General features: G+C 35.2%; 1 protein-coding gene across 1 annotated transcript in view; it reads left to right on the forward strand.

The window, feature by feature from the left end:
- The window catches only part of LOC101898700 (G protein alpha i subunit), a 57,505-nt gene extending 44,998 nt beyond the window's left edge, over nucleotides 1-12,507 (forward strand). Inside the window, exons 2-5 of the mRNA XM_059126319.1 lie at nucleotides 5,552-6,023; nucleotides 6,336-6,430; nucleotides 9,588-9,776; nucleotides 9,848-12,507. Of these exons, the coding sequence (XP_058982302.1) occupies nucleotides 5,552-6,023; nucleotides 6,336-6,430; nucleotides 9,588-9,776; nucleotides 9,848-10,038 (947 nt within the window). The 3' untranslated portion in view covers nucleotides 10,039-12,507. The remainder of the gene's footprint in view (nucleotides 1-5,551; nucleotides 6,024-6,335; nucleotides 6,431-9,587; nucleotides 9,777-9,847) is intronic.
- Nucleotides 12,508-25,639: the final 13,132 nt, after the last annotated feature.

Genomic DNA, 25,639 nt, shown 5'->3' on the forward strand with positions numbered 1-25,639 from the left:
GTTTATAGAAATAATGAGATGTGTGTAATTTTAGGACGTTTGGTTCCTTACATCACATTTTATAAGAGTTATAATTATTCAAAATTTTGACCCTTTGTGGTGGAGGTACTTGATGGAGTGGTCCGATATTGTCCATTTTCGCACTTGACCTAGCACTTACGCAAATATTAGGATTCGCAAAGTTGGAGCAAAATCGGATCACCATTTCTCTTTCTGTGTAAAAAATATATTTTTTGAAAATTTCGACCTTTTTTGGGGAGGTACTTGATGGAGTGGTCCGATATTGTCCATTTTTTCACCTGACCTTGCGCTGTTACAAATATTAGGATTTGCAAAGATGGGGCAAAATCGGATCATCCTTTTTCTTTCTGTGCAGAAAATATATTTTTTTTTTTTTTGAAAATTTCGACCTTTTGTGGGGGAGGTACCAGAAGGAGTGGACCGATGTATTCCATCTTCACACCAGATATTACGCTAATAAAATTATTGGAATGTGTGAAATTTGAAGATAATCGGACTCTTACTCACACATGTTATAAGAGTTGTTATTATTCAAAATGTTGACCCTTTGTGGTGGAGGTACTTGATGGAGTGGTCCGATATTGTCCATTTTTGCACCTGCCCTAGCACTTACGCAAATATTAGGATTCGCAAAGTTCGAGCAAAATCGGATCATCCTTTCTCTTTCTGTGCAGAAAATATATTTTTTGCAAATTTCGACCTTTTGTGGCAGAGGTACTTGATAGAGTGGTCCGATATTGTCCATTTTTGCACCTGACCTTGCGCTGTTACAAATATTAGGATTTGCAAAGATGGGGCAAAATCGGATCATCCTTTCTCTTTCTGTGCAGAAAATATATTTTTTTGAAAATTTCGACCTTTTGTGAGGGAGGTACCAGAAGGAGTGGACCGATGTATTCCATCTTCACACCAGATATTACGCTAATAAAATTATTGGGATGTGTGAAATTTGAAGATAATCGGACTCTTACTCACACATGTTATAAGAGTTGTTATTATTCAAAATTTTGACCCGTTGAGGGGAAGGTACTTGATAGAGTGGACCAATATTGTCCATTTTCGCACTTGACCTAGCACTGACAAAAATATTAGGATTTGCAAAGTTGGAGCAAAATCGGATCACCATTTCTCTTTCTGTGTAGAAAATATATTTTTTGAAAATTTCGACCTTTTGTGGGGGAGGTACCAGAAGGAGTGGACCGATATTGCCCATCTCCGAACTCGATCTAAGTTTGACAAAAATATTACGATGTACAAAGTTTGGACCAAATCATCGGGTACTCCCTTCGAGAGTTATCGTACGCACCAGCCAGCCAGACAGACAGACGGACGGACGGACGGACATCGCTAGATCGACTCCAAATGTCCTGAAACGGATTTGGTCCAAAGAGACCTAGGGTCTAAAACCGTTATTTCGACTAGGCACGTTTTGACCGTATCAAATGATATATACCCTCTGTAGCCATATGGCTGAGGGTATAAAAAATGTCAAACTGAACAAATTGTGCATTTTGAGTCGAATCTAGAGTTTATGGTGGATTTTTAATATAGTCCCTCTCAAAGTGATTTCATGCATGCTGTAGCAATATTATTTGGTACGAGAGGTACAAATGTCTCCGTCAACTTTGGTGGAAATCGCCGTTGTTTATAGCTCCCATATATTAGTTCCCTTTGATTCTAAATTATAACTGCTCTAAAGCCATAGTACGCATTCAAAAAAATAGTTATATAATAGTTAGTATTATGATCTTCACATAAATAATTCGAATATAAACGATTATTTGTTACGAGTATCAGGGTATCATTAATCGATCCCGCCCGAATTGTGACCTTTCTTTACTGATTTAATTTTATAATGTAAGCTTAAAAAAAAAATATATTAAATCATTGGTCTTATAGTTTGGGAACCCCATTAATATTTCAAAACTATGTACCCAAAAGAATTTTAAAATTAGCTACTTGGAAAAAATTTATGTTTTTTTCCTCATCCCCCATTATGGCATTTATGTATGTATACCACAACTGTCACCTTTCCCTCCATTTCGGTACTTCCACCACTTTTACTTTCAAGTTGTTCGATTTTGGTGGTCATAAAAAAATACATTTCAGGAATTTCATTGCACTTGTTTTTGGTCACGGCGAATGATTGAAGTTTTGCGAAAAAAAAAAAATAAATAAAAAATGACATAAGATTTGGATTTGAATGACTAAACAAAATCAAACGAATTCAAATATAATAAAATACATTAATGTGACTATAATTCATAAACAATAAAAGATTAATGTTAATATTGATAGGAAAAAAATTAACAAAAACCCCAATTTCAATATCAGAAACCTCATTATGAACAATACACAATACAGTAGGGTGACCCCATAACGTTCGCATTTAAATGGAAATTTCTGGTAAAAAAAAAAAATTGAAGATGACGATGATGTCTTAATTTTGCAAAAACTCTCCGACTTTGTAAAAAAAATTTCTCAATATCGGGTTATGGCTAGCTCTCTTGCAAAGCAAAATACAATAGCAAATTTAAAACAAACAAAAAAAAAACGAACGTAGTAAACAATTAAACAAAACCTTTTTTATGAATGAAAATGGAGAAGACAAAAAACCAAAGAAGAAGAAGAAGAAAAAACGACAGAAAAAATACTATAAAGCAAACAATTCGCCAAGTAATTGCACAAACAAACTTAATACTTGTTTTTGTAACACAAGTTATATGGGAGAGAAAGTGGTTATGTGGTGCTGGGTACTAGTTGTGTACTAGTTATAAATGGAATTATATACAGTTTTAAATGGAATTTTTGCCTTGAAAAGGAATTCCTAAAAATCAAAAATTATTGCCTTTTCAGCAAAACTTATTTTTCTACCAAATGGCAGACATATAGAATTGTCTGCCATGAACAAAAGTTCTCTGAACAGGCCATTAATTAATTTAAAACCCTGTAAGGAAAGGTCAAATGTCGGGCGGGGCCGACTATATGATACCCTACACCACTATGTATATTTAGAAGAGCCCACGTAACAAAAAAGTTTAGACTGAGAATTTATGTGAAGTGGATCATACCACCAACTACGATTACGATTCGATTACGATTTTATTAATAAATATTCATTAGAGTAATAGATATACCGGACCGAGTTTCACCAAATGGTAAAATTCGATTGAATATGGAAAAATATATGATATTACATATATTTGCTCTCCATGTGCATCATCGAAGCTATATAAGAATCTGAACCGATCTCGATAAAATTTGGCCGAGGTATTTTCGAGCAGTGCGTGAAACCCGGTATCAAATAGCATTGTTGTAAAGTGCATATTACGCATGTGATGGACTTTAACACCAACGTCGGATGAAACATATATATGCGAGCTATAGCTATATCTAGACTGATTTCGATCGGATGTGCCAAAATTCAGGTCATTTTGGACAGATATTGTTTATTTCGTGCACAATCACCCCAAAATTGCATCTCAATCGAATAATAAATGCGACCTGCATATGGTACACAAAAATACATGGACAGACGGACGGATGGTATAAATTCTCGGTTTTATCACGTAAAGAAAAAATATTGAAAAATCATAATAGAAGCCGAAAAGATCTTCTCATAGAAGACGTAAAGGTCTTCTCACGTAGAAGACATTACGGTCTTCTTCTCACATAGAAGACGTTAAGGTCTTCTTCTCACATAGAAGACGTTAGTTCCATTCGCCATTGAGATTTTCGTTGCCTGCAATTTCTAAATTATGGCTGGAAGATTTGAATTCATTCATTCACTCATCTAAATTGAATTCGCGTTTGGTAATTAAGAAAGCAAAAAAAGACAAACTTGCGTCCCCGAGAGCCCAGAAATTCAGTTATCTCCAAGCCATAACGAGTTCATGTTGCAGTGACATCAATGAATAATGAGTGAAATGAATGAATGTGGAATGGGCGCCGCCGTTGCTATCGTGGGGGTTATTTGTCATCACCGACTGATTGGCTGGTGCAGTTGAAAAAAAATTTCTTTTTTATTTCTCCAAACCGAGAGGAGAGATCATGATCATGAAAGACAATAACAAACCAATGTCGTTATAGATTAATTAAATGATTCACAGACTTGAAGAAGATGGGATTGGGCGTGGGGGAAGTATTAAAAAAAAGCTATTGCAATTTTCGAATAGAGATATTTGTTTTAAAAAGTACTTCAATTTAAAATTGGGAATTGACTAAATCTGAGTTTTTTTTTTTGCGAATTTGTCAAGTTAATTTTCAATTCGATATTTTAACAAGTTAAAAAGCAGTAAGTTCGGCCGGGCCGAACTTTTAATACCCTCCACCTTATGCAACGAATTTGGAAATTTTTAAAAAATAAAATCCTTAAAAAATTCTGTTAAAATTTTAAAAATACCGAATATAGACGTTATATTGGGGTCTATACGACGTGGACATACATAGGCATTGTTTGTCATAAGCCATTACCATATACAAATTCGAAACTTGAAATAAACGGTGAATAATGTAGCTAAAATCATTAAAATATCGTATATAAGGAAGTGCCGTTAAATTGGAGCTGTGCGAAGACCTGGACCAGCATAGACAATTTTCTGTCACAGGCTGTCCATTACGAACTTCAAATACCACATCTCAAACAATTTCGGTGGGTATTGTACCTAAAATCATCAAAATACCGAAAATATAGGGAGGTACCGTTATATGGGGCCTATACGAAGACCTGGACCCGCACAGACAATTTTCTGTCACAGACTGTAGTTCACATAACGAACTTCAAATACCAAATTTGAAACAATTCCCCTGAATAATGTCGCTAAAATCATCAAAATACCGAATATCAGGAGGTACCGTTATATGGGGGCTATACGAAGACGTGGACCTGTACAGACAATTTTCCGTCTTAGGGTGTAGTATCCATTTTGAACTTCAAATACCAAATTTGAAACAATTCACGTGAATAATGTCGCTAAAATCATCAAAATACCGAATATAGGGAGGTACCGTTATATGGGGGCTATATGAAAACGTGGACCTACATGGCCCATTTACGAACTTAACCTGCCTACTGGAAAAATAAACATGTGTGCAAAATTTTAGACATCTACCTCAATTCATTCGAAAGATAGCGTGATTACAACAGACAGACAGACAGACAGACAGACGGACATCGCTAAATCGACTTAGAATTTTACGCTGATCAAGAATATATATACTTTGTTGGGTCTGACATGAGTATTTCGAGGAGTTACAAACGGAATGACAAATATACCCTCCATAGTATGGTGGAGGGTATAAAAAATGTAGTAATTTTCAGAGGTTTTAAAATAAGAACATCTCTAACAAGTTGAATTAGACCAATTTCAGATAGTTAAAGGCGTATTTCGGTATTGTAGCCTTAATCTTCTTAATTTTTGTATATTTCTAAAGCTACAGGATTATCTGCAGTCGAATTTTACATATTCTCTAACAAACGTATCCAATAACACACTAATTTCCAATATTTTTCTCCTCTCTATTTGTGCAGGCGCTGGCGAATCTGGCAAATCCACCATTGTCAAACAAATGAAAATCATTCATGAATCCGGCTACTCCCAGGAAGAATGTGAAGAATATCGCCGAGTCGTCTACAGCAACACCATACAATCGCTGATGGCAATTATACGGGCAATGGGCCATTTAAAAATCGATTTTGCCGATCCCTCCAAAACGGAAGTGGCTCGTCAATTCTTTACGTATGCCTCGGCGGCGGAGGAGGGCATTTTATTGCCCGAACTAGTATTACTGATGAAAAAATTATGGACTGATGCCGGTGTCCAACAGTCGTTTTCACGTTCACGGGAATACCAATTGAATGACTCGGCAGCCTATTATCTCAATTCGTTGGATCGTATTTCAGCGCCAAATTATGTACCCACACAGCAGGATGTGTTGCGCACGCGTGTCAAGACCACAGGCATTGTGGAGACACATTTCAAATGTAAAGGTTTATATTTCAAGTGAGTATGGCATGAGATGATCAGAAAAGAGGGGGGAAATTATGGCAAAAATAACAGCAAAAAACAAGCAATAAAGTTTGTGGAGAGCCCTCTTCCAAGTGCTCCCCAACTTCATTTCAAGTCCACACCAAGTGTAATTATTTGAAGTATGGAATAGCCTTTGTAAAAGGGGAAACTTTTATTATTTTCTAGGGCTTGGAATTCCTCTTCACAACTTGTTGTTGTTGTTGTTGCTTATTATGTTATTTCTTCCACTTAAATTGAATTGTTGCATTCTTTATTTCATTGTAATTATGTTTTTCATTTTTCCAGAATGTTTGATGTCGGCGGCCAACGTTCGGAACGCAAAAAATGGATTCATTGTTTTGAATGTGTGACAGCAATTATCTTCTGTGTAGCATTATCGGGTATGTATTTATGTGTGTCAAGAACATTTTGTGGAATTCAGATTTTTCTTCGCCTTCTTGCAATATTGGAATCAAAACAGAACACAAAGATACATAAGAACGGGACGACGAACGAGGCTGGGCTTATCGTCTTTGAAGGTTCACTAATGGATAGATCCAAAACATGCTTTCTATGGGAATTTTCAACAATCGGAAACAATTTTTTGAGTGAGTCAGTGCTTGAATGGGACTCTGAATGTTAGGGTTTGAGTGACACTTCAAATGGATGGGCCCCAGGAAATAAGTGATACAGGGGCTATGTAAGTTAAAATCAAAAGTCGGCTCCGCTACTGTGCATAATAAGCAGTTTGCAGATAAAAAATACACGTTTATATGGGGAATTTGTGTAAAGTAAATTATACCAACTTACGACCTTAGAGCGGTTGAACTTTAAAATCAAATAGAACTAATATTTATTGCTAATCTGAATGTATTCCCACTAAATTTGACGGAGTTAAGGTATTCATATATTGATACATTCAAACACTACAGTATGAATGTCGCTCTTGGAGTCCACTAACATCAATTGTTGTTGAATAACATCGATTGCCTTAACAAACCGTGGTAGTTTTGTAACAGACCTGTTTTACTTCTTCTTTTTAAATTCTCTATAAGAAAAGCCTTGGTAAACATTTTAATTTTTTCTAGCAAAGACTTACTGTCTTAGAAACAGTTCTTGTGGACTCCCATAATATACCATTTGAAATGTGTCTAAATAGCATTTAAATTGAATTTTCTCTAATTTATTGGCAATTTTTTCCAAATCAGCTTGCCTTAGGTCTCTATGGGGTCTTCTTTAACTACCAATAAGCTTTAATTGGGGTTTACGTAAAGTTTTTGAACCGGATGGTACTTAAAATCCTGATTGACAGGAAAGTTTTCTCCGGCTTACGTGTGGTGAATTATTTTGTACTTGCCTTTTTACTGGGTATTTGAGGTTGCAGCACCAGATGTCAAAGTGTTATTGGCCAAAGAGTCAGTTCTTTTCGAGGTCAATCCTCGGGAAGTAGCAAATTCAAGGGAACTATTTGGTTGCTGTTGACTGCTTTGCACCTGATGTCGATATGTTCTTGGCTAAGGGGTGACCAACAGATGATCAGGTCTTCTCGAGGTCTCATCTGAGACAGTACAGAATTCAAGGAAACTCTTTGGTTGCTGTAGACTGCCTTTGCACCAGATGTCGACATGTTTTTGGCCAAGTGGTGGCATACAAATGTACAGGTCTTTTCGTGTTCACCCCAAGGAAAGTACCGAATTCATGGAAACTCTTTGGTTGCTGCAGAAAAGGGTTCTTCTTTGCCGAAATCTACTCCCACTCCGTTATTGTCGAATTATTCTCATCGGTAAACTTCTTTTGATCTCATTGCTGACGACGATCTATATAAGGAGTACGGAGTTGTATGTCTCTTCATTTTTATTGCTAGTCTATATCTATACGAAATCGCTGGAATAACAGTTACAACCATGACATTATCGAACACAAATTAACCGATGCAGACATCGTATTTCGGCACAGGGCTCTGCCCTTTGAATGTCATTTTTCCATGACTTAGTTTTAGAGGAGTCCGTATCAGAGGAAGAAATACTGATAACATAAAAAGACCAAAAATATGTTAAAACCAGTAAAGAAAGTCTTAAAGTCGGGCGGGGCCGACTTTATGATACCCTACACCACTTTGCTAATTTAGTAGAGCTCCACATAACAATTAAAAGTTTTTATGGGAGAATTCAATCATACACGCTATGATTATAATTATAATTTAAAATTCAAAGGAATAAATATGTCGAAGCATTTGTATATTTTCAATACGGATTTGTGTTGCCCATTTGGTGCACAAATAATTTAAAATCTGATAAAAATATATATGGAAGCTATATCCAAATCTGAACCGATCTCGATAAAATTTGGCAAATATATTAATGAGCTATATTTGATATATTTCCCTGAATATCGTTGTTACGGAGTGCATATTACGATTGTGGGTAACAAATATAACAAATCGGATGAATATGGAGGCTATAGCTATATCTGAACCGATCTTCACCAAATTTTATATACTAGCTTCTAGGCTCAATTCGGTCGTAAGTGCCAAATTCCATCCCATTTAGACAAATATTAGACGTTTGGTGCACAATAAAAGTTAAATCGGACGAAGTTATATATGGGAGCTATATCCAAATCTGAACCGATCTCGATAAAATTTGGCAAATGTATTTCTGAGCAGTATATGAAGTATTTCCCCAAATATTGTTGTTGCAGAGTGCATATTATGGCTGCGGAGGACAAAAATAACAAATCGGATGAACAATATATATGGGAGCTATAGCTATATCTGAACCGATTTCGATCAAATTTGGCATACTTATTTTCAGACCTAATTTGGGTGTATATGCAAAATTCCATTCAATTCGGGCTGATATTACTCGTTTGGTGCACAATAAATAGTAAATCGGACGAAGATATATATGGGAGCTATATCTAAATTTTGACAGACTATCTTCAATTTCAATAGGGTTCGTCCTTAGGCCAAACAAATGATCTGTGCAAAATTTCATCTGGATCGGGCAATAAATGCGACCTGTACTTTGTTTACAAAAATACATGGACAGACGGACGGACGGACATGCATAAGTCGACTCAGAATGTGATTCTATGCAGATCATCAAAAGGAACTATGGGTCTATCTCGTTTCCTTTTGCCTGTTACAAACAAATGCACAAAGACATAATACCCTGACCACCTTGTGGTGTAGGGTATAAATATCAGATCATCCAACTAAATTGGCCGATTGCTAAGAGCGGCTGCAGACTCATTAAGAAGCTGAACTGCGCCGCTGACAGCCTACGGATTCCAAGGTCAAGGAGAATCACATGTTACGATTAGAAGGTCATCTAAGTGAAGCCATCGAAATCGGGAGACTACGTTATCGACTGTTTATCTTTAAAAAAAATATGATTAGAATTCCCTTTAAAAGTGATCGTAGCAAGTTTGAATATTCTACAAAATTATTTGTTGTCAAATTCTATTATAGCTCCCAGGTGACATCGATTGCAATGTTATAATGAGTAAAATATTCTATTTTAACTAATAATTTCTTTAATTTTGCTATATTTACAGGCTACGATTTAGTATTAGCTGAAGACGAAGAAATGAATCGGATGATTGAATCATTGAAACTTTTCGATTCGATTTGCAATTCAAAATGGTTTGTGGAAACCTCAATAATACTTTTCTTGAACAAAAAGGATTTGTTTGAAGAGAAAATCAAAAGATCTCCATTGACAATATGTTTTCCTGAATATACAGGTGAGTGGTCAAATATTACTTTTCATTATTCAAAAGGTCTTTTTAATGAATTGATTTATATATGTTTACAGGACCCAATACATTTGAAGATGCTGCTTGCTATATTCGAATGAAATTCGAAAGTCTAAACAAACGTAAAGATCAAAAGGAAATCTATACACATTTTACCTGTGCCACTGATACAAATAATGTACAATTTGTATTCGATGCCGTCACCGATGTCATAATTAAAAACAATCTCAAAGATTGTGGTTTATTCTAGATACGTTTTTTTTTTTAATATTATTATTATTATTAAAATAATTATTAATTTTATATATATGTGTGTGTGTAATTAAACGAAAAGAAAATCTAGTATGTTTAGAACTAATTTTTCTATGATTTCACTCACTTCACTCACATGCAGTCAAAGTCATTCCATGTTTATTATTTTTTTGATTAAGATAACAGAAAGAAAGGAAAAAAGAAGAGCGAAAAGAAGTAGAATATGAAAGTAATTAGCAATAGAATCGATTGATTATGATTCCAAATGCCCTCAGCATTCTACTCCAGTTCCTCCGTCTTGCTCTGTTTAACATTAATGTGTAAACGACCATGGCATTTTCATGACGAGAACAGAAAACAAATTGAAAAACAAACATTTCCATTCAATTGAAAATCATTATTTTTTTTTTCATTATTCACCCCCACAAAAAAAAAACTTTAATGTTATTTTATTTACATTATTACAACGACACATATGATTATGTATGAAAAGCGTAAAAATAAAATAAAAATTATTTCCCCCCTTTGGAATTGAGAAACATCAATATGTCTATATGCTACATACTCTAGTGCATTATTTATAAAATTTATTTAATTTTTTTTTTTCTATTTTTAATTCAAAAGGCCTTCTTGTTAGAACCACAAATGTATATAATAAATTTGATATCGTTTTTCTCTAAAAAGGGATAGTAAATAAAACAAACTGCAACTATTAATATTATGAAAAGATTCGAAAACAAATTTATTTCAATTGATACCAAAATCATCCTATACTTAAGGTCTGACAAAATATAATTAATGCAAATTCTCAGCGTGTAAGAAGGCAAGGCCTATGTAAAGGTGAGAATACATAAAACGCTTTTTTGTCTGGCCTAAATCATCGGCAGGCTTCTTCGTAAAAGAACAAAGGAGTTTTAGGTTGACTTTGTTCAACTTCGGCCCATATTTTATACTTTGTTGTTTTACAACATAAACCAGTAAAAACTTGTTCTATGTGCTCTCACTTTAATGCAAGCCACACACAATACAACTGGTTGTACAACTTCGAGAGATTGTATTCAAGATTGTTTCGTTTGTGGCGAAGTTGTACGAAGTTGTGTCTCGGTTGTACAAAAAATCAAAATTGTTTGATATTTGGCATGTTGTACCAACCGATTGTGACGTTTTTGTTATTTTTGAAGAAGCAACACCATTGTTTTGCACATGAAAACAATACGAAATCTAATCAAATATGTGAATTTATTTCATATATATTAAATGGAATTTCAATTTATAAAATGGAAATTCAAAAATCAATAATAAGTAAAAACTATGGAGTCAATTAAAGAGCATGAATGTTTTTCCGATGTCATCTTAACTCAAATAAACTCTACGAAAAGTGCAGTTGTACAAAGAGGTTGTACACTAAGTTGTATCGTTTGTAACCGAAACATACAATTTGAGTACTCTCCAAGTTGTGCAACCAGTTGTTTCGCGTGTGGCTTGCATAAGGTCGGACAAGAAGACTAACTTTGACCACAATCAAACAATAAACTTAGTTTTGTACAATTGTGAATTTACTTACTTTGAATTTCAAATAACAGTCGTGCATTTTTTAGATGGGCTTACAGGTCCATCTTATAAGGCCATTGTGTGTATTTAAAATTTTTGGATTTTATTTCAATAAAATAAAATTGAAAAATTTGAAAAGCATACATAAAATTGGTATTTTTCCTTCAGCTGTTAATTCAGTTTTGATTTGAGTAATACCAAAAAGCAAAGTTATATATACAAAGCAACATTTTCGATCTTAATGCAATTGAATATGCTTTCGAATCTTTTTAAATAATTGGGTTCCTTTTCAAAACTCCTTCAAATAATTTTCAGTGTCCGGTGGAAAATGCACAACAAAATTGTGAACTTTTGTAGTCTAAAAATAAGGCCTTTTTATTTAGTTCTTTTCCAAAACTACTTTGGCTACATACTTTATATACATTATTATAATAGTAGATGCATTCCTTTTTGTTTTAGACTTTAAACATGACGTAACTACTTCTTCTTTTCTGCTTACAACATAAATATTCATTTCCATATCTAGCATTAATATAATATTTTTTAAAAAGCCTAACCTAATTTTATAACTCAAAAATATGTGTGTTTTTAAGTTGAAATTTATAATGACAAATTTAAAGAATTTCACAAAACTTCTCATCCTAAGAACTAAAATAAAATCCCATTAACAATGTCCACTTGTGAATATATTTAGCTGATGACAAGGGAAATATTTCCTTCTGAAAATAGATTATTTTCTATTTCTCTGTTATTAAAATAATAATATAAAAAAGCAAACAAATAAATACAATAAAAAATATTCATATTTATATCACATACTAAATAGAAACTATTGGGAAGAAAGAAAAAAACTTAACTAACAATTGATTTTACATCAGAAGAACTCATGGCAGAAATCCGAGCTCAGGCTTGAGAGCTGGCTTTTGATGCTTACCGTTCATTTAGAGTAGATTGAGCTAGCGAGAGTAAGAAATTTCCTACAGATCACCATTTAGTTTTTGGCTTATTATTACTTGTTCTAATATTATGCAATTGTGAATCAATATGCCCACATAAGCATGACAACAAATATACAAAATTAAAACACACATTTTTCTCATATTATACAATACATACATGTCATTTCAATCAACTATCAGAAAGAAAACTGCCAGCAAAATATGTGCTTCTCTGCTGCTGATTTGTTTAAAATTTTATGGTTTTTTTATTCAAAACGAAGGCATCAATTAAACGAAAAACGTGTAATGAAGAAATGAATAATTTTGTTATTTAAACTATTTACATACCTACATTTTTTTTAACTAAATAAGTAAACAAAAGTGATTATTAGTCTTAACAAAATACAACAAACAAATTTTGTCATAAAATAAATTAATAAAACAAAAAACAACAACTATACATTTTGGACAAATAAAGAGAATTTGTTTTAAATAAATTCAGACTTTTGGTAGGTATATTAAACAGAACACGTCAAACGCCATGATTTTTACATTTTTCTAAAATTTTTTTTGAATGAAAGCAAAAAATGGCCTTCAAACGCTCAAACGCCCAATGAAACCGTCACACGCTGCCCGAATGTTGCTCTGCGGTAGTGATCGACACTTGCTTGAAGTGATCGACACTTTGGTATTTTTTTGTGCCAACCTTGCTTTCCAGACACAATAGTCCAACGGATTGGTATCCGGAGATTTTTGTGGCCATTGTGTGCTGGAAATGAAGCGAGGAACCTCATTTTGTAACCATTTCTGGGTGGCGCGAGCTGAGTGCGATGGTGTTGATGAGTCCTGTTGGAATGTCCAAGGTCTGCGGCCAAAATGTTTGCGTGCCCAAGGCTTTAATACACCCTCTAGAATATTTTCGCGATAATATTCGGCATTTTTTCTGATGCCACGGTCGATTAATACGAAAGAGAGCGACCATCGGCTGTTATTGCGAGCTGAGTGCGATGGTGCTGAGTCCTGGTGGAATGTCCAAGGTCTGCGGCCAAAATGTTTGTGTGCCCAAGGCTTTAATACACCCTCTAGAATATTTTCGCGATAATATTCGGCATTTTTTCTGATGCCACGGTCGATTAATACGAAAGAGATCGACCATCGGCTGTTATTGCGGCCCACACCATCACCATGGCCGACGCTTGAGTTCTGGTGGGCAACCGAAGGTGCACACAAATTCTCACCAAAATGCTTTTGCACCCTTGTAAACTGAAATAATTTTAACAGCTGTCGGACGAATGGCTTAAAAATGATAGCAGTCTGAAGTTGGTTGCAGTTTTTTAATTTCACCTTGTATATGTTTCATTTCCAAAACAGTGATATTTGCTATTTGATACCTCTTCCAAGTTCTATTAAAATCGTTTCAGATTTGGATATGCACCTAATATACGACATCTTTATCCGATTTCAGGGCTTTTGTGTGCCAAATTGTTAATATTAGCCCGAATGAAGTGGATTTTGGCACGCACGACCGAATTCCGCTTAGAACCAGCACCTCAAATTTATTGAAAATCGGTTTAGATATGGCTACAACTCCCATACATATGTTTCCTCCGATTTCGTCTATATGTACTTTATCAGACATCAGATACAACTCAGTAAGATCTACTTCACCTAAATTCCCGATATATAAACATTTATATGTTACGGGTAGGTTCACTAAATAGGCATGTATAGTGTATCATATAGTCGCCCGACTTTTAACCTTTCTTTACCAGTATTAATATTGATATAGCACGTTCCAAATCCATATCGAAATCTCTCTTTATACTTCATTTTTGGAGAGGGCGTCAAAGAAAGAATTATTTTATAATAAATTTCAATGTGGGTCTCTGAAAAAAAGTATTTTGTATTTCAGAATATACAGCGCAAAAAATATAATCAATATTTGCTAATAAAAAATCTTGTTTAGCTTATTGGAACATTTCTGATTTTTTTAGGTTGGGTCAATTAACGTTGATTAGTTCTTTGTTCATACCACTATTGGTTTATGATATAACTTTTTGGTCTATGATATACTTCATGCAACATTTCCAAAAGAATCTGGCCCACACTCTCGTAGAAGAGAACTAAGTCGCTACTGACTTACAGTACGTTTATATATATGAGGGTTAACCCACTGGATTTGGATTTAAATTGTCATTTTCATTACTTTTACTTCAAATAAATCCTCTCAAAGTAGGTTAACCCTACAAAAAGTACTAACGTAAACATGGCATTAAACTTGTTGCTAAACCTTACTTAAAACTTGTGGCGAGTATCATCACAGGGGTCTGCAAGATAAGGCAATGACCTTGAAATGGAACAGCGAGGACATTGATTACTGTAGAATATGATGAACAAGAAATTGTGACGATCGAACATCTGTTCTTCCACTGTTCAGCAGTCATTCGGCCCAATTACGGTTGTCGTTACTATAGTCGTCGTCGACTTTATGTGCGAGTCGCCCTCGCCGTCGCTTCGATTCAAAAATGGTATTACGGTAAGGCATAGCAGCGACATCGACAGTTTAAAAAAAAAGTTGGCAACAATTAAAAAAACGTTGGCAACACTCCCTTGTTATTGACAAAAAAAAGATTTTTTTTTTTGTATTTTGAATTCTAATTTCGACTCTTTTGGAAAAATAAAAAATATAGTGAAAAAATGAAGATAAAAAATGCGTTACATATCTTAAGTTCAAGTGAGGATGAAGAGAAGAATGTATTAGTAGTACAGCGGCGAGTGTTAAGGTAGCCAACAAACATATTTGAATTGTCTGGCTCATGATTGTGTTGTTCCAAAAGTTTATGCCGCTCTTTCAAGAGTTCAATAGTTTCTACTTTCCTTGATGACTTTTTACCATTGTTTTTTTTTTCTGGGTGATCGAGAAGCTTCAATAGTAGGTTACATCAGTCTCGTCATCAGAATTGTCCACTTGCTCATTTTCATGAACTATAACGTCTATTACACTTATGTTTTCCTTATTTTTCTATTCCAAGTGCACGACCTGGTGCACTTGTAAAAAAAATTACTGAACTTTTGAAACTGCATTATATTTGCGACAGACTCCTCCAAAGGCGACAAAGTCATTTGCTTAAAAATGTCAAATCCAGTGCTGCTGGTTTCACCCTTGTTGTGCACAAGTTTCTTTTTAGTTTTAAATTTAAATCTTTTAGAAAACTGTAGCATATAACATGGTAATTTGAGGAGAGATGGATTTAGAGGCATTTAAGAGAAAGCTGGAGCACGTTTTGTACCGGCCTTATCGCTCGTGGCAATTGGTGTGGGTTCATAGCTTCCATGCCTTCCTCTCGGCTACATAAAATTATTTTAAATTTCGTGCTCAAAAGATAGGAAAAGAAGAAGAAGCGACGAATTAGAGGGTTTAGTTGATGGTCTTGTTAGGACGTCCAGATGGTTTGCGTCCGAAATACCCTCCCAACCTGATCATATTCCGAATTTTCATTGCATAAAAACATTAGATATGATCCCTAACTTTCACATTACTTCCTTACCCTTTCAACAAAGGAATCAGACCGTAGAGAATTTACACAATGCAAATCATACTGCTTTTATTAATAACAAAATCCATAAAATTCATAATTTAACTATAGCCTAATTTCACTTATAAGATTCAATATATTTAAATAAATTACTTAAACGAACTAATTTTAATGAATCATAGTGTATACTGTAACCCTGTGTATCCATAGGATTAATGAAATTACTTAAAACGAACAAATTTCAAAATTAATTAATTAACAGCTAATGTAGATCAAATTAAAACAAATTAATTACGCACAACCCTAATGTTTCATTTGTATCTTCTAAAGAAAAAAAATCTTTGACATATTACAAATGTAACAATTCAACAATGTTGATTGAGATTAATGCACAAGAGCTGAAGTTTTAAAATTGTTCCATTAAGAGAAATGATAATAACGGAACAAATGATAAGAATAAAAAAAATAAGAGAACTCACTTACATTAAATGCTGCTTGATCTCGTTGCTCCCACGATGAAAGGCCTTTCGTTGTGAACAGCTAAGTTATTAAGTAGATGGTCAGTGACAACATTTACAACAATCTTTTGATCTCTCTCATCAACAATGTTGCTAAACATTTGATTTAAAATCTGCAACACGCTTACAATTAATACGCTTAGCAACTAGGAATGTTTGAAACATGAGAATTAGCTAAACACACAAACCGGTATTAATGGAATTGTAAATATGTAAACAGGAATGTTTGGAGGTTGGTTGTAACAAATATATGTCGTGTTGTGTGTTTATTTAATTCTATATGATGTAGGTAAGAACATAAAAAAATGTGACTTTTAAATTACAATAGCAATGTTCCAGGTTATCGGCATACATATTTAGAAAAAAAAGTGACTTTATAAATGAAATTTAATTAATCTAATTGAGTAATAGTTAACGTTTTACGCATTTTTCCATACTACATATCGGAATTGATCTATTGGTTAAATTACTTCCTATTATTGCCACCGATATCCCGCACATTTTCAAAATATTTTAGAAATCTTACTCAATGCCTGTATCGAATTTTGTAGTTTTTGACGATAAATGATTAACCAAGGTGTCTGTGGCAATGGTGTTTACTGGATGTTGAGGGACTGTAGATTTTGGTTTGGAAAGGTTATGACATCTTAACCAGGATGAACATTTTGGCAAGTTTTGGTAGTTCAATATTTTCTTTGCTCACTTCTTTGGTTTCCTTAATTTTTTTAACTTTTCTTATTGAATTTTTGTGACAATATTTCGTTTATGTTTTTTTTTTTTCTTGGATATAATAAAAAATAGTCTCACGCACAGCACTAGGGATAGATTGCAAATAAATGCTGCTGATCCACAGAATGAGAGCAGAGGTGGTGATAAGCAAGAAATAAACCAGTATTCTTCTTCGATGAGCTTTGATTTTGCTGTGCAGTTGGTGCCAAATCTGTGCAATGAGAAAATGGTAAATCAGCTCTCAATTAAATTGAGAATAAGCGCATAATTATATTTATTACCGATTATTCGATTGGCACCAGAATAAATAAATTATTGATCCAAAGAGATTTCTTAGTCAACACCGCTCATGTAAATTTTTATCGCTCACAGAATAATTTTTAAAATATGATGTATTGTAATCTGTGGGATTGCGTAGTCAAATAAGAATATTTAAAATAAACACTTTTTAATAAAAAAAAACTTACCAAAAAATGAGAAAATTATATTTATTGAAATTTTTAAACTAAAACAAAATTTTTTGACTTTCAACAGAGGGGAAAATTCTTTTAAGGAAAATTGTATAATTCTCAACTTTCGCTAGTTACTGATGGCGACAAAATGGCCGAGAAATTGCATTTTGGAAGCCATTAGACCTCTGTGACGCTAACCAAACCATATTTAGCAAAAGAAAATTCAATAAACGTTGAACAATTGTCAATTGGCTGATAAATAACAAGCTTGTCAGCACATATTCTACCGATAGATGGCGTGGGAGATGTTAATCATCAAACCGAATATATTTTAGATTTTAATAGTACAAGATATTTCGGTTGGCAAACATTGAAAATAATACTGGCAAGCTCCACTCTACATTCCCCCCTGCTTAAATCAGACTTCGGGGATACATTTTAGACCCGAGGCTGATAAAGCTTGCCAGATGCAACAAATATAGTTATTGCCGAATATCTTTAGCATGGTAAGTGCCAACAGAATTCCCTTTTAGATCTTCTAGTTCGTAATAAGAATTGCCTATTTTCTTGCGTATTCGAGCTTTCAAAAAAGTTGGAGCCAGTTTGGAATTGTACCCTTGCTCAAAAGAGCTTTGTTTAAAATTCCTTCTAAACACTTCTTGGCCTGCCAAGTAGGTAACATTTCGAGAACGTAAATTATAGGTATTTTCATTTCGAGTGAACTGTTTATTCGATAGATCTAATGCTCGTTTAGCTACAATATCACGGGAGTCATTCTTATCAAATCGTACCGACCTATCCTCTAGCATTTCAAGCTGTCTAAGAAGAGAATACATAGAGCCATTGGTAATCATGTTTTGTCCAAAAGTAAGGTAATATGGGCTAGTTCCGATAGCTGAGTGGACTGATGAACGTAAAGAGCAGCATATACTACTCAAAAGTTCATCCCAGTTTTTCTGATCTGGCTTAATATATGATTTGATAGCTGCTAGCACAGATCTATTCACCCTTTCCGATGCATTCGATTGCGGAGCATGAACAGCAGTATAAACATGATTAATGCCGTATCTCTTTAAAAGATGATTAAATACGTTGGACCGAAATTGGGAGCCATTATCTGAAACAATGGTCTCTGGTACACCGAAAGTGTGGAACAGATCGTTTTCCATATACTCTACTACAACATCGGCTGCAAATTTTTTTACGGGCTTTAAAAAAGGAAATTTTGAGTAATGGTCAAGCACAATAAAAATGCCAATGTGTCCTGATTTGGATCTTGGATATGGACCAAGGAAATCAATATACAGTTTTTGGAAGAATCGACAGGTTTCTGTAGTTTTTCCCATGGGGGGCCTGAGGGCGATATTAGGATGCTTTGTAGATTTGCAGGTTTCGCACTTATTAACATATTCTTTTACGTCCACAGCTAAATTAGGCCAATAGTAATATTTTCGGACTCGAGCCAGGGTTTTGTTAATTCCACCATGAGATGACAGAGGGTGATCGTGAGCTTTTTTCAAAACGTCAAGCACCAAACTTCGTGGAATCCACAACTTCCAAACTAAATCGTCGTGGAACTGCTCTCCACTAGCATGTTCTGTACGTCTGTACAAGTAACCGTCCATTATCCTAAGATCTGGCATTTTGTCAAGAGTTCGACTGACTTTCTCTAAAAGTTGTAAGTACTCGTCTGACTGAAAATCTGGGGATTTTAAATCCACAAACAAGCCACTGTCATTTTCTACATCCGCAATACTACAAATGGCAGATAGGTCATCCGTATTAGCCCTTGAAAGAGTATCAGGGACTATATTTAAATTACCACGCCTATGCTGAATGCTAAATTTGTATCCCTGAAGTTTAAGAGCCCACCGAGCCAGCCTTGTGCTCAGATCCGTCTGGGACATGAGCCACTTTAATGACGCATGGTCAGTTATTATCGTGAACTCATGCCCTTCGACGTATGGTCTAAATTTTTTTACGCTTAGCATTGCTGCCAAACATTCTTGTTCGGTAACTGAATAATTGCGTTGGGCTTTGTTGAGTTTCCTCGACATAAAGGCGATGGGAACCTCTTCACCCTCCGCATTCTTCTGTACCAATACACTTCCTATTCCTGTTCTGCTAGCGTCACAGTGTATAAAAAACGGCTGTGAAAAGTTAGGGCTGTGCAGAACAGGGGCTGAGCTCAAATGGGATTTTAAAACTTCAAAAGCTTTTTGAGCTTCTTCCGTCCATACAAATTTTTTTCTGCCTTGCAGCAGGTCAGTCATAGGTGTGGTAATTGAAGCATAATCCCTGATAAACTTCCGGTACCATCCGGTCATTCCCAGAAACCTACGAACTTGTTTTATAGATTTCGGTGGGGGAAATTCCGTTATGGCCGAAACCTTCTCAGGATCAGTACGGATAACGCCGTTTCCTACAACATGGCCTAAATATTTCACTTCGGGAACACAGAAATGGCTTTTTTCGACGTTTATTGTGAGACCCGATTCCCGAATTCTTCTTGAAACCCGCCTGAGCACTTCCAGATGCCTTTCGAAGGATTCCGAGATGACCAGAAGGTCGTCAAGATAGACGAACACTTCCGTCCTGAGGTCTGCCGGTATCACTTTGTCCATCAAACGGGTCATGGTCTGCGGGGCGTTACATAACCCAAATGGCATGACCTTAAAGTGATACAAAGGCCTACCCGGGACGGTAAATGCCGTTTTCTCCCTCGACTTCTGGTCCAGCGGAATCTGCCAAAAGGCATCCTTCAGGTCCAGGCTGGTTATATATTCGGCCTTTGGAAGACGACTCAGTATACCGTCAATTTGGGGCAAAGGATAGGCGTCTCCTACAGTTACAGAATTCACCTTCCTACTGTCCAAGCAAAGTCTGTTCTTTCCCGGCTTCCTATGAAGGACGACAGGAGAGGACCAGGCGCTATTGGACTCCTCAATTACATCAAGTGCTATCATCCTATCAAGCTCTTCGTATATCAATTTTTCAATTGCAGGTGATACCGGAAAATGACGCTGTTTAATGGGTTTGGCATCACCTGTGTCAATTGTATGGCAGATAATATCGGTACGACCAAGGCCTTCTTTGGCATACGAAGGGAACAAACCAATTACATGGGCAAGTCTTTGTCTCTGTACCTCGGAAAGTGGTATCTGCCCAATAAGTTCCGAAAGTCCTGGTGAGGAATTATTTGGATTTCGTTGAAATTCCGAGGGCAACAAGTTGAACTTGCTCCAAAAATCGATACCAAGAAAAAGGTCCTTGTCTAAACTTGGAATAATAAAAATATCTATTGGCATATTTCTTCCCTTGAACGCTATCGAGGTTTCAACGAAACCAACAACAGACTGACCCTTACCATCGGCAGTACGTACGGTTGACTGTAACTTTTTAAAGGGCACTTGGGAATATAAAAACTTTCTAGCCGCTTGGGAACCAATACAACTAATGGAAGCCCCTGTATCTAGAAGCCCCAACATTTTTTCGCCAAATAACTCAACCTCCGCATATGGACGTATATCAGATGGGTTATCGAAAAGCGAACAAACAAGTTTCTGTTTTACACTTTTTACTTTCTTCCAGAAAGATTTCATTCTTTTCGAAGATCTTGTAGACTTCTTCGGCTGTTCTTCTCCGAAAATTCGTTTTCTGGCAGAATTGTATTCCATTATTCGAATATGGAGTGGTTTAAAACTAAAATGTGCTTTGCCTGGGGGGTTACATCCAATAGCCATGTTATTAAATGTGACTGGGTTTGAGTTGGTGGATTTCATTTCTGCGTAATTTGGAGTGTCATTGTCGGGTATTGGTGTCATAGTACTGGGGATAATTGCTACTCCAGATCCATTGATCTGTGTACACTTACTGCACTCTTTGGTGCATTCGCTCGCTGGTTTTTTGGACTGCACTTAGGGCAGTTGGGTTTGTAGGTGTCGGAAGCACCGCACCCATAGCAGAATATGGTGCGTTCTGAAAGACAGTCCTGATAGCGATGCCCATTTTTCTTGCAGTTCCAACATATTAATGAAAGAGCGAATACCTCGTCAGACTTAGAAGTTTCGGATGCTGATATTTCCGATTCCTCAATATCTAATTCAGAGACTCGTTTCATTGCAGGTAAAGTTTTCGCAGACGCGAAGCCATGTCGTCGGCGCATATCCTGCATGAAAAATTCTCGCCGCCTACACGTGTCTCTCAAAAACTGCAAGGATTTGATTTCGATATTGAGAATTTCATGTTGAATTTCTGGAAGAAGGTTTCTACGCAGAATTTCAACAAGAGTCTCATCAGATAATGGAATTTTTAGGCGATCGGTTAACGCCACGATTGCCTCATAAAAATTATCAAATGATTCCCCGGGTTTTTGCTTTCGTTCCCTAATTAACTCACGTAAGTCGATGTCAGTACGGGAGTCTTGGTATTGCTCTCTAAGAGCTCTACACAAGTCGTTCCAACGTATTGAGTTAACCGAACGATGGTACCGCCAAAACCAGTCGTTGGCTTTTCCATCAAATAAGGAACTCGCATTCCCACAGAGCAAATCAAAATTACCCTGAAGGGTCTGTGCGGTCAAAGCCTCTATCCTATATATAAAATTATCAACAGAGAGCCCATTTTGTCCGCCGTTAAACTTCAGTTTCCAGTTCGACATAATTTGGAGAACTTTGTCTGGACGAGTCTGAAGATCGGACGAAGCATTAGTTCCATATCCAGACATATTTAAACCCTGATTGAGGTTATTTAAATGGGGTCTATTTGAAGCAGAATTCTGTTGTTCATTATTAGGGGTGATTCCAAAAAGCTCTCTAAACGTACGGTCCTCTACCGCAGGAAGAGTCTGCATTTGCTGAGGAGACGTCACCGTTCGCAGGGGTTGGTTACGAGGCGAAGTACTGGACATAAGTCTTGACATACTAGCTGTTATATTCTGTTCAATCAATTGGGTCATTTGTGCACTAAATGCTGATAGCTGAGAGGAAACTATTTCAGTAACTATTCCCTGGATTCTTTCGTTGGATACATTATCAGAGACAACGGAAGTTTCAGGTACATTCATATTAGCTTGTGTGCTATTTGAAGTATCTGAGGTTGTAGTGTTTGTTGTGTTTCTGGATTGTGCCCTAGTCCTGACTTGCGTAGTGCTTGGAGTTTGAGCCTCCACTGAAATTCTTGCATTACATATCGGGCAAAAAGGACGAGATTTTACACACACATCTAAGCATGCTCTGTGAAAAACATGATTACAAGCTATCTTTTGTAACGTAGAAGCAGAAGATATAGGCTCACCACATGCATTACAACTAGGATGGCGATTAGCTTCCGAAGTAGCAGGTGCATCAGCAGGTTTCGAAGCCATAAGAACGATTAAAATTATTAAGAAATAAAAATTTCTCAAAATTCTCAAGAAAGGGGGGTGTAATTGGATAACCCGAATTCAAACTATCTAAAAAAAATAAACTTGGACTGATCTAGTTGATGGAATTAACCAATACTTAAAATACCTCGAATATAGGCCAACTTGAAAAAACGACTCACGCTTTAACAAAAAAAGTGTGATTCTCTAGAAATATGATATATTTTTAAACCTTTTTTAAATATTTAATTTTTTTATATATATTTAAAAAAAAAAACAAAAAAAATCTGCCAAACCACAAAAATATTCCTGACTGAAATTTTAATTGAGAATACTAATTTTAATAATACCTTTCTTATACAAAATGTAATAAAAAAATAGTAATAAGTTGTTTCAATGTGTGCAAAACAGTTATGGGATTTGTCTGATTCCATCGCTCTCGGGTAAGTTGAAGTTGTGAAAGAAAAACTAGACCATGAATAAAAATAGAAAATTTAAAATAGAAAACAGTACAATAGTGAAAATTTGCCATAAGATGGAAGGGAATAAGTACCTGATCCAATGTTCCAATCTTGTGCAAAGTGAAGCTAATACATATGAATTGATATGTGGTCAGGACCAGCTTTTAAAACCAGTATCTGTATTCCAATCAGATCAAGAGCAAATATAATAACCTCAAAGGAGTATATTGAAGGGAGATTCTTTACAAATAATTGGTTATGAAGAAATAATATATAATCTATGATTCTCCAAATTTCCATCAATTGAAAAAAAATCTCTGAAAGATATACAAAGTAAAAACATATAAAGTATAGGATATAACGAAAATGAAGCCGAACAAAATAAAAGGTGTAATGGTGTTGAATATTTCTTGTTCGGGCCCCACGTTGGGCGCCAAAAATAATATATAATGTAGCATATAACATGGTAATTTGAGGAGAGATGGATTTAGAGGCATTTAAGAGAAAGCTGGAGCACGTTTTGTACCGGCCTTATCGCTCGTGGCAATTGGTGTGGGTTCATAGCTTCCATGCCTTCCTCTCGGCTACATAAAATTATTTTAAATTTCGTGCTCAAAAGATAGGAAAAGAAGAAGAAGCGAAGAATTAGAGGGTTTAGTTGATGGTCTTGTTAGGACGTCCAGATGGTTTGCGTCCGAAATACCCTCCCAACCTGATCATATTCCGAATTTTCATTGCATAAAAACATTAGATATGATCCCTAACTTTCACATTACTTCCTTACCCTTTCAACAAAGGAATCAGACCGTAGAGAATTTACACAATGCAAATCATACTGCTTTTATTAATAACAAAATCCATAAAATTCATAATTTAACTATAGCCTAATTTCACTTATAAGATTCAATATATTTAAATAAATTACTTAAACGAACTAATTTTAATGAATCATAGTGTATACTGTAACCCTGTGTATCCATAGGATTAATGAAATTACTTAAAACGAACAAATTTCAAAATTAATTAATTAACAGCTAATGTAGATCAAATTAAAACAAATTAATTACGCACAACCCTAATGTTTCATTTGTATCTTCTAAAGAAAAAAAATCTTTGACATATTACAAATGTAACAATTCAACAATGTTGATTGAGATTAATGCACAAGAGCTGAAGTTTTAAAATTGTTCCATTAAGAGAAATGATAATAACGGAACAAATGATGAGAATAAAAAAATAAGAGAACTCACTTACATTAAATGCTGCTTGATCTCGTTGCTCCCACGATGAAAGGCCTTTCGTTGTGAACAGCTAAGTTATTAAGTAGATGGTCAGTGACAACATTTACAACAATCTTTTGATCTCTCTCATCAACAATGTTGCTAAACATTTGATTTAAAATCTGCAACACGCTTACAATTAATACGCTTAGCAACTAGGAATGTTTGAAACATGAGAATTAGCTAAACACACAAACCGGTATTAATGGAATTGTAAATATGTAAACAGGAATGTTTGGAGGTTGGTTGTAACAAATATATGTCGTGTTGTGTGTTTATTTAATTCTATATGATGTAGGTAAGAACATAAAAAAATGTGACTTTTAAATTACAATAGCAATGTTCCAGGTTATCGGCATACATATTTAGAAAAAAAAGTGACTTTATAAATGAAATTTAATTAATCTAATTGAGTAATAGTTAACGTTTTACGCATTTTTCCATACTACATATCGGAATTGATCTATTGGTTAAATTACTTCCTATTATTGCCACCGATATCCCGCACATTTTCAAAATATTTTAGAAATCTTACTCAATGCCTGTATCGAATTTTGTAGTTTTTGACGATAAATGATTAACCAAGGTGTCTGTGGCAATGGTGTTTACTGGATGTTGAGGGACTGTAGATTTTGGTTTGGAAAGGTTATGACATCTTAACCAGGATGAACATTTTGGCAAGTTTTGGTAGTTCAATATTTTCTTTGCTCACTTCTTTGGTTTCCTTAATTTTTTTAACTTTTCTTATTGAATTTTTGTGACAATATTTCGT

Source organism: Musca domestica, unplaced genomic scaffold (genome assembly GCF_030504385.1).
Source record: "Musca domestica strain aabys unplaced genomic scaffold, Musca_domestica.polishedcontigs.V.1.1 38, whole genome shotgun sequence".
In the NCBI taxonomy this organism is placed as follows: Eukaryota; Metazoa; Arthropoda; class Insecta; order Diptera; family Muscidae; genus Musca; species Musca domestica.